We start from the raw sequence: 10,792 nt of genomic DNA on the forward strand, positions 1-10,792 counted from the left end.
TTGGGGGGGGGGGGAAGTTTCTTTAAACCTGTTTTCGCGTTGTCATTATGGGTTATTGTGTGTGTGGATTGATGAGGATATATATATATTTTTATACATTTTAGATTAAGGCTGTAACGTAACAAAATGTCAAGGGGTCTGAATACTTTACGAAGGCACTGTAAAGTAGGGTGACCAGACGTCCCCGTTTTCCGGGGACAGTCGCCATTTTTGGTGGCCTGTCCCCGGAAATTATATTTTACGTGGCAAGAAAGACCGGACAGCAGAGTCTACCGGTTGACGTCTCAATCGCGTTGTGCTTGTTTTGTCCAGCAGAGGGGGCTGCTAGCTATATCAGCTTCATTCACTCTTCTTCTTCTAACTACTTGCTTGCGCTAGTTTTAGAGAAAACTGCTGTGGAAAACTCAGCCAGAAGCTAACAAGTGTCAAGTGAATCCACAACATCACCACAAACGTCAAGCCAGGTAAGTTACAATCATTTGAGATACCAGCTAATGATGTTATAATGTCACAATTTATTATATAGATAGATGATCTGCTTTATAAGGTTTTAAATATGTTATGCTAGCTAACATTAGCTATGTCGACTAAGTTATCTAGTTAGGTTAGCTAGTTACTGTCATGGTAGCTAGGTTAAAATACATTCACATGTAAACATGCAGTGGACGGGCTATTTTGAAAATATGATTATATTAAATTAATGCACAATTAATTATGAGAGTATTTATTTGTAGATTACAATTTAAATAGTTTGGCATTATAATAAGTAGTGTGAAAATATATTTTGACATTTTCATGGATAACATTAGCATAATGATTACTGTTAGGGAGTGGAGAGGAAGGAGAGGAGGAAAACTGGATAGGAAGAAGAGTGAAAGAGAGAGAAGAGGAAAGGTAAAGATATGATTACAGAGACTGACAATTTATTATTCCAACCAATGTTTTTGAGATAAAATACAAAAATTAGGCAAGCAATGGGAATCTGTTAGCCAAAGTATTTTATATAATAGTGTACTATTTATTATTAAAGATTGGAGAAGGAGAAGGAAAGATTAAGGGAGTAAAAAGAGTGAAGCGAGGAGAGTGTGGAAGAGTGAGGTGGAAAGGTAAAGAGAAGGAAAGGAAGAAAGAGCAGGCAGAGGAGGTACAATGGCTCTTACCAAGAAACGGAAATGCCATTTTAATGACAACATGAGGGAATGTCCATTTATACGCACATGTCAAGACGATAGAATGGTTAACTGCACCCTTTGTAATTCCTCTTTTTCAATTGGCAGCGGGGGAAGAACAGTAGTGGTAGAACATCAACAGACGAAAAAGCATAAAGCCTCTCTGATTGCCTGTGTTGGTATGCCCTCTGTCACCACATTCTTCAAGAAGGTAGAGCCTTCCCAAGAAGAATATGATTTAGCTGTGCAGGATGGATGTCTTTGCATACCACACTATGCAACATAATCATAGTTACAGATCTCTGGGCTGCACAGCACAACTGACACGGAAGCTTTATGAGCCGAAGTTTACATGTGCTAGGACAAAATGTGAAGCCATAGTGAGTAACGTGTTAGCACCATGGGTAACTACTTTGGTAACACAGGACCTAGACCAGGTTGAATTTGTGTCCCTGTCCATTGATGCGTCCAATCATGGACATGTAAAGCTGCTGCCAATAGTAGTCAGATATTGTAAGATACGGTGGCAACACATCTGTGGAAACAAACCTGCTTTATTTTGTTGAATTGAAAGGAGAAACAGCAGAGGAGATTGCAGCTGAGGTCCTGGTGGTCATCTAAAAATGTAACCTGGAAAACAAAGTCGTGGCAATCTCTGCCGACAACACCAATACCAACTTTGGAGGACTGAATAGGATGGGGAGGGTCAATGTCCATACCAAAGTTAAAAATGCTCTACAGCGGGAGGCGATTAGCTTAGGTTGTCCTGCCCACATCATTCATAACACGGCCAGAACAGCTTTGGATATGATTCCCCTTGATGTTGAGTACCTGCTCACAAAGATATTTTCATATTTTCACCTTTGGAGTAGAAAGACTGAAGAGCTTTTGTGAGTTTGTTGGCCAGGAGTACCATAACATTTTAGGACACAGAAATGTTCGCTGGCTGTCCATGTTCCCTGCTCTAGAAAGAGTGCTGAAAAGGTATGTGCCATTGAAATCCTTCTTTCTTTCTGAAGACAAATGCCCTGTTGTCCTGCGAACAATGTTCGAAGATCCACTGACTGAACTTTGGCTGGCCTTTGTCCATGGAAACCTGACCATATTCAGTGACACAATCGAGATGCTTGAAGGCCAGGACCGCTGTGCTGTGGAGTCAGCTGCAATTCTGAGAAACATTGAGGCAAAATTGACTGCAAGACATGATGACAACTTCATTCCAGTTTTGGTCAGAGGACTTCTGAGCGAGCTAGAGGAAAATGGAGCAATGTCTAAAGAGAGCTTTCTCAAAACATCCCAATCATTCTTCACTACGACTGTGAACTACTTGCAAGCATGGGGAAAGCACACAGATAATCGAAAATATTTACATTTTCTCCTTTTAAAAAGGCAACCTCAGCGTGAAGAGATCCAGAAGGCAGCAGCCACACTGCAGGAAAAATGCCCCAATGTGACCATCAATGAGGATGCATTGTTTGACGAGGTTACTGGCCAGCAAAAGTTCCTAAAGAGAGGATCGCTTGAATAATGGAAAACATCTGAGACACGGCTTAGTCAGAGATGGAGCACGGTGGTTACCCACTTCAAAGAGAACAACATCCCACACACTAACCTGGCTAGATTAGTGTCTGTTGTCATGTGCTTACCTGGAAGTAGTGCACCAGTCGAGAGAGTGTTCTCCCAAATGAATAATATATGGACAGCAGCAATAAATAGGTTCACTGTTCCTACCATCAAGGCCATGCTTATTGTGAAGACAAACTTCAACCTCCTCTGCCAGGAGTTCATGGAGAAGCTGGCCAAAGACATAGCAATCATGAAGAAGATACATTCTTCTGAGAAATATACAGATTAGGTTGGTATAAGTATATTATGTAGTTACCAATCTCATCATCTTATTTCTTTATTATGTTAAGTATTTCACATATACTCTTCTGAGAAATATACAGATTAGGTTGGTATAAGTATATTATGTAGTTACCAATCTCATCATCTTATTTCTTTATTATGTTAAGTATTTCACATATACTATTGTCTATTTTTTTATTCAATTTTGCTCATGTTCTCTTCTGCTCTTATTCTACCCAGACTACCAGGACCACTGAATGGCTGTTCAGATTGGACTAAATACATGAAACCGGAATTGTCCCCCTTTTTTATTTCATAGATAATAACATTGGATATTTTAATGATATATTGACCGCCGAACTGGAAATGTCCCCGGTTTTAATTTCAGAAATCTGGTCACCTTACTGTAAAGGGAATGTACTAAATTTGGTGCAGATCGAGTCCAGCTGTTCTCGAGAAGAAGGCATTTAAAATAGTCAACATCATTAGATATGGTCCAAAATGTGTCCGATTTGTCCTGATTGTGGCACATTGGGCGAACAGCTTGAACCCTGGCATTGCCTAGTTAAATTAAGGTTAAATAAAAAAAATATAAATTGCTGCTTACAGCTTTAATTATTTGTTGCAATTGCTATTAATATGATTACTACCCTCATTATTATTGCTTGATTACAAACAATCTACTATATTCCTGTCTTTGACCATCTTTGGTATGTGTTTACTTTGACAATGTAAGTGTTTACTTTCCATGTCAATATAATATATTGACTTGAGAGAACATTTATGTAACCAAGGGAACCAGTTTGAATTGTATTCTCGCGAGATGTGAGCAACAGCGCCCCCTGTTTGATTGCCTACGGACGGGGGAGGAAAAGGGAGGGGAGAAGAACCTCCGCGGCTAGCGATAGCAGCAGGCTACACAAACCTATTCCAATATTAGCTACTCCAATAATACACCGGAGTGTTCTTCGAACGCCGACAGAGGACTTCGTAACACCGACTGCTTTTCTGCTCATACCCAACCGGAGAGGTGGTAAAAAACGAGGGACTAACTCCAAAAACAGGAAAAGCGGCCTATTTTTGTTCCTGATGCCGCCGCTCCAAACTGGCGTGGCTGGCGTAAATATACTCCGGTGCTCTCACGGGCGCTTATTTTACTTCAACAAAGGTTTCCACACTATCTTTCCATCTCCGCTACCTCTTCCAGTATACCCCCTCTTATTAGCTATCCTGCGCTAACTGGCTTTACCTTTAGCTCAGTGCGCTAGCAGGAGCCAAGACGGCCTGTTTTGTTTTCGCGGCGTAGCCGCCATGAACCACAGACAACAACAGAATCTGTGTTGCTCGCTAACATTAGCTATCCCTGCCTATGTGCCCCGAATATGCAGGCCAAAAGGAGAGGAGCCAACTTTAGCTAAGAATGCGAATAATAAAACTGCGAATAAGGATGGTGGAAGGAGGGAGAATGAACGAATAAGTTCTAACTATTAACATTAACAAAGCAGCTATTTTTGAATTTGGTACGAAGGTGTCTAGCAGTGTATAATTGGAGGCCGGAGAAGGAGAAAGAGCGCCACCGACCACACCAGTGACTGTATTGTTGTCGAATAACCAGCGAGTTTTGCTCGCACCACGGATTTCGTGGAAGACATGTGAACGGACTTTGATGAATTAATTCAATTTTGAATACATTTTTACTCCAGATTTATTTTTATATAGCTAGCTATGCTATTAATGGGATTTACAGTTTTCTTTTTGTGCCATGATGATCATTTGGGCATATTTTGTGCCGTAGAAAAGGGGAAAGCGATCGTCTTAAAGATGGATTGGTTGTGATTATGAACACAGTAATGTAATGTTCAACCCGTACTACCAGATCATATACTTCATGTGTGTGTGTTTTGTAGTTGTGATTTGCTGCATCACACATCAATTTGCCTATTTGGTGCATATCATATATCTTAGCCAAAATAGTGCTGGTGTCAAGCTAAACTAAGTTAGCAGCTAACTACATCACCCATCTATGCCCTCGACACAGCTCGCCTGCTCCCCGCCTCCTTTGGCCAATAATAAAACAGACAAAAAGAGAGTCGCGAGCCCCATCCCCGCTTAACGGGAGCCACGGGACTTTCGTTGAGGTCGGACCTGTGCGTTTGTTTTGCTTTTTTCTCGGACTGGATGTTTCTGTCTCTTGGCTGTTGAGATGAACCCGGTGAATGCGACCACACTGTACGTGTCCGCGTGTCGTTCGGTGCTGCAGTGCGACCCTCGCGACCCACGGGCCCTGGCGGAGCTCTACAAGCTGCTCCCGTTCTTCCGCCAGTCGCTGTCCTGCCTCGTGTGTGGTAGGTGCACTGGTATTATTATTTTAACAGCCTCGGTTCCCCTGTAGATATCCAGCTAGCTGCAATAGCTAACTAGCCTAGCTCTCCCCGCCATGACACACCCCCATTTCTATTGAATGTCGGAGCAACTATTTAGCCGATGGCGTAGAGCTGTCTAGCTTCGCAAGCTAGCTACTGCACATTTCACTATGATCCAATAAAATGTATCTCATAGTTATACACACTGATCCAGGGTGGCTAATTTGACCGGTTTGTTTGCATGAGTTAGTTAACAAGTTAGCTATTGCACTGGTTAGTTACATTTCCGCATTCATCATAGCTAGCTAACCTCCCTTCTCCACCTCCATATGTAACTAAATCACTTTCAGACAGGTGCATGTAGGCAGAAGAGGAGTGTGCCCCCCCTCAGCAAAGATGTATACATTCATTAAGCATCCATCGTGTGTGCGCAGTCTTTAAAAATTCCTCTCTAGATTAACCCCCCAGTGCGGAGCAGATGCGCGGTAAAGAATACTAGTGCTGTGTGTTTTCTCCTTTTTGTATTATTTGGAACGGTTGCCTAAGCATAGATATAGCCTTCCCCGTCACTGTTACAAATTATTAATGAGTATGATGTTCATTCAATGGGGTGATGTTTTCCCCTGTTACTCCAGTCCTCACACGCAATGTTTACTTTGACAGGTGCATAGTAGAATACGTATTTTGTTGTGTGTAGGCAGCGACTCGGGTAACTGCCAAAATAAAGCAAACGCCAACAGTATCTTAATAGGGCGTTGGGCCGATGAATATATGCACCGTGGCATATATTCTACAAGTATCTTAAAATCAAATTTTATTGGTCACATACGTGCTTAGCATATGTAAATGCGAGTGTAGCGAAATGCTTGTGCTTCTAGTTCCGACCATGCAGTAATATCTAACAAGTAATCTAACAATTTCACAACATCTACCTTATACACACAAGTGTAAAGGAATGAATAAGAATATGTACATATAAATATATGGATGAGTGCTGGCCGAACGGCATAGGCAAGATGGTATAGAGTACAGTATATACATATGAGATGAGTAATATAGGGTATGTAAACATTATATAAAGTGGCATCTTGAACTCTATTGGAAGGATGCAACACCCTCTTCCACGAGAAATTCCATAGTTTGGTGTCTTGTTGATGGTGGTGGAAACACTAAGGCGCTGCTCCTTAATATCCCGTAAGTGTTCAATTGGGTTGAGATGTTATATGGTTTACATCAAACCATTCAGTGACCACTCGTGCCCTGTGGGTAGACAAAATAATGGCATCCTAGCATTTTTATACATTACCCTATGCATGATGGTATGTTAATTGTCAAATTTATTATTATTTTATTTTTATTTAACCAGGTAGGCCAGTTGAGAACAAGTTATCATTTACATTAACCCAGGAACCACACCTGTGTGGAAGCACCTGCTTTCAATATACTTTGTAGCTCTCATTTACTCAAGTGTTTCCTTTATTTTGTCAGATACCTGTACATTTGATTTTTGGTGCCATAAAACTGCAGTCTTGTTTAAACTTTTTGTCGCACACTTTCATGATACTTTTTCAATTTAGAGTATATTAATGAATTTTGTGTGTGTGACGAGTAGAGGATGCATCCTAGTCTGTCCTGTATCTAAGGCATGTTTGTTGTCCTTTATAAATGGAACTCCCTTCATCCCTCCCTCCCGCAAGCCCCCTCTCTCAGCTGCCGTCCCTAACAACCGGCGTAGCTAAGGAAGCTGCTCTCAAAGCACAGCTGTCATCAAGCCTTGCAGAGGCAGTCAGTCTTGAGCTGCCTCTTAATTTTACCTTTTATAAATGGTTGAAATAAGCATACAGAATAGGAACCCTCTACACCTACTAACTTGGACCATGTTAAACTACACAGAACAAAAATATATAAGCACATGTAAAGTGTTGGTCCCATGTTTCATGGGCTGAAAAAAAAACCCAGAAATGTTCCATACGCACAAAAAGCGTATTTCTCTCAAATATTATGCACACATTTGTTTTCGTCCTTGTTAGTGAGCATTTATCCTTTGCCAAGATAATCCATCCACCTGACAGGTGTGGCATATTAAGAAGCTGATTAAACAGCATGATCATTGCACAGGTTCACCTTGTGCTGGGTACAATAAAAGGCTACTTTAAAATGTGCAGTTTTGTCACACAACACAATGCCACAGATGAGGAGTATTTATGTCTGTAATAAAGCACTTTTGTGGAGAAAAACTAATTCTGATTGGCTGGGCCTGGCTCCCAAGTGGTTGGTCCTGGCTGCCAAGTGGGTGGGCCTATGCCCTCCAAGGCCCAACCATGGCTGCACCCCAGCCCACTTATGTGGAATCCAAAGAAATCCATAGATTAGAGCCTAATTTGTTTCAATTGACTGATTTCCTTATATGAACTGTGACTCAGTAAAATCTTTGAAATTGTTGCATGTTTCGTTTATATTTTTGTTCGGTATATTAAGATGGCAAAGGGGTTCATTTAAACCTTTATGATTTAAAGTCATTACACTTAATTAATATGCTGTTGCTTTGGTGTTGTGCTCATTGCATTAGAGTTGAATATTCAGAGCTGAACAGCAATTTAATTAATCACTTTTATATATAGCCCACCTCAATACTCATGTCAGTCCACTGCTAAGCTTCATATCATTGACTTGTTATGAATAATTATGGCTCCTGTTTATGGTTTGAGTTGTCATGTTGTATGGACGGTTATAATGCTGCCGCTGGAGTGATTTCCCTCAATGGTTCTTACCCAGTTGAATAAAGGATAAGTCAATGTTGTCTTGCCGTAAATTACATCTAATTATTCTCCGTCTCTGTCCAGGTAACCTGCTGCAGGACCCCATAGCGCCCACTAACTCCCAGTGCCAGCACTATGTGTGTCGGGGCTGTAAGGGCCAGAGGATGCTGCTCAAGCCGTCCTGTTCCTGGTGTAAAGACTACTCCCGCTTCCAGGAGAACAGGCAGCTCTCCTTATTGGTTCACTGCTACAGGAAACTCTGCCTCTACATCGCCCAATCACCTCTCGCCCCTCACATCGCCAGTGCAGCCAGCGATTCGCCCGACCTCCTCGCCATTCTTAATGAGGGCCTTTCATTGGCCGAAAGCGGGCAGGAATGGGAGGACACTGCGAGCCAGTCTCCCCCGACGGCCCCCTCAACGTCTGGCCTCAGACCTGATGAGGCTCTGGCTGAAGAGGAGAGCCAGGAGGAGGGCCTTAGCCCTGTGGGCGGGGTTAATGGGCTGCATGACTGTAACGGCCTGACCAATCAGGATGTGCCACCACCTGTTACCTTAGCTACAGGGGGAGGTGTTCTGAAGCAGGAGAGCTTGGGGGAGGAGCTACCTGTGTGTGTTGGCATGTTAGGTAGTGGGGAGGTGGGACTTTGTGACATCAGCACATTTGGGGAGGAGCTTAATAAACATGGCGGAGATACGTTGTTGTTGAGCGTGGAGGAGGTTCTTAGGACCCTGGAGCCCGAACCTGAACCGCCTGACCCCCAGCCAGACTTTCCCTCTGTTCCCCCCCACAACGGATCATACTGCCATCCTACCCGTGACTCCCCTTGCCTCACCCCCTCCCTCCCCCCAGAGAACATCCCTAGACTTCCTCTGCCTCTCCCCCAGCCCATCCCTGTTCTCTCCCGCCTACCCCCTCGCTGCCACCGCAAGCGTTCACGCTCTGAGAGCGACAGTGAGAAGGTGCAGCCCCTCCCCATCGCCAGCATCCTCAGAGGCTCACCCCTGAGCACCACCAACGCCTCTCACCTCCCCAACCCATCCGCCACTGTCAAACGGGAGCCCAAACTTCACTCCGCCATCACCCCGCCTCACCTGGCACCCGTGCCCAACGGAGGGCCTCCAAAGTTGGGAAAGACAATGCTGGTGTCATCCAAGGGCCTGAAGAAGAGCCTGGAGCACCACGGGGGCCCTAAGAAGGCCTACTCCAAGGCCAGGCAGGGAGTCCCCAAGCCCCGCGCCCAGCCCCGTGACCGCCTTCCACCCCACCCCCACGGCCATGCTCACCCTCTCTCACACCCACCCAGCCCCTCCAAGCCCCTATACAAGAAGCCGGTGGAGAAGAAGGGCTGTAAGTGTGGGAGAGCCACTCAGAACCCCTCTGTTCTCACCTGCAGAGGGCAGCGCTGCCCCTGCTACTCCAACCGCAAGGTGAGTTACTAAAGATTTACTATGGCTTGGTCTGAAATGACATTGTTCCCCTGTCCACATGTAGTTCATGTAAATTATAATATGAATATTTCTCCTCCAAGGCATGCCTGGACTGTATCTGCCGCGGCTGCCAGAACTCCTACATGGCAAATGGGGAGAAGAAGCTGGAGGCGTTTGCGGTTCCAGAGAAGGCTCTAGAACAGACGCGGCTCACACTCGGCATCAACCTCACCTCCATCACCGCTGCAGCCCTGCGCAGCCCTGCAACCAGCAACACCCCACATGGCAACCAGCTCATCACCACGGCAACAGGAGCGTCTGGGGTGACGGGAGTGTCCTTCCTGTCCAGTGTGGGGGCGGGACATGAGGACAGGGGGTTTGATGATTCGCTGGACATGAGGTTCGACTGTTGAAGACATGTCCTCCTCAGACATTATTGACCAATGGGCTGTGAAGAGGGACCTGGAGGGGCGGGGTTAAGAATAAGGCAGCTACTGTGACGGGCGGGAGAGGAAGTGTGACTAAGAGACACATGCACACTGTCCAGCCAGCGCCCGGAACGTGCTTTTGGTCTTACGTACTGATGATGGAGGAAGAGGGATATCGTTACTGTATGTTCAGAGATTTCATTTTGTGAGGGTTAGAAGTTTTGTTTTGTACAATCAGTGATGTGTAGGGCATGACGTTTCGGCCTGAGATGGACTTGTCGCACTGTTTGTCAGAGGGAGGGGTGGTTCAGTGAAAAGTGAGTGTCCCAAATGGCATCCTATTCCCTAGATAGTGCACTATTATTGGTCAGGGCCTCAGTCCACTAGATGGGTAATATGGTGTTGTTTGAGGCTGGCCCTGGGTTTGCAGGACTCAGACACAGACAGACATCCATAGACTGGCTGTAATTTATGAACTTTTTGTTTTTGTACACAGAACTTATCAAATTCCATTTAAAAGGACATTTTATGATATATTTTATAAGTTACATTAACAACAAACATTTGCAGTATTTATTGGAGGTCACCTAACCTAGGTAGCAGTTGGCCACACCCACTCCAGCTGCCAGCCTATCAGATCCAGTGTGGACGGTTCTGTCTAAATTATGTCGCTGTCCTGTTAGTGCTAGTTTCTGCTGTCTCCAACTGTCCTTTGGTTTCATTTTCCCTCTGGGCATTTAAAAACCTGTAATATAAGTGTAACATATTTCCACAAAAAAGAAAATCAAAACCTAA

General features: G+C 44.2%; 1 protein-coding gene across 2 annotated transcripts; it reads left to right on the forward strand.

Annotated features, from left to right (window-relative positions):
• Positions 1 to 374: 374 nt before the first annotated feature.
• Positions 375 to 10,792, forward strand: LOC139583512 (E3 ubiquitin-protein ligase MSL2-like). Of its 2 annotated transcripts, none has more exons than XM_071414676.1 (3): positions 375 to 464; positions 8,224 to 9,569; positions 9,671 to 10,792. In XM_071414676.1, exons 2-3 carry the CDS (start codon positions 8,304 to 8,306, stop codon positions 9,980 to 9,982), a joined length of 1,578 nt encoding a protein of 525 aa, XP_071270777.1. In that variant the 5' UTR covers positions 375 to 464; positions 8,224 to 8,303; the 3' UTR covers positions 9,983 to 10,792. The 2 variants fall into 2 exon arrangements, with proteins under 2 accessions (XP_071270777.1, XP_071270776.1); XM_071414675.1 differs by lacking the exon at positions 375 to 464 and adding an exon at positions 3,863 to 5,362.

The sequence above is a fragment of the Salvelinus alpinus genome, chromosome 8, assembly GCF_045679555.1.
Source record: "Salvelinus alpinus chromosome 8, SLU_Salpinus.1, whole genome shotgun sequence".
Lineage (NCBI taxonomy): Eukaryota > Metazoa > Chordata > Actinopteri > Salmoniformes > Salmonidae > Salvelinus > Salvelinus alpinus.

Coding starts and splice junctions, on each gene's coding strand:
- LOC139583512 (XM_071414675.1), top strand. CDS start 5,221: ATGAACCCGGTGAATGCGACCACACTGTACGTGTCCGCGTGTCGTTCG. Junction 5,363..8,223: donor GCTGTCCTGCCTCGTGTGTG/GTAGGTGCACTG, acceptor GTCTCTGTCCAG/GTAACCTGCTGCAGGACCCC. Junction 9,570..9,670: donor CCTGCTACTCCAACCGCAAG/GTGAGTTACTAA, acceptor TTCTCCTCCAAG/GCATGCCTGGACTGTATCTG.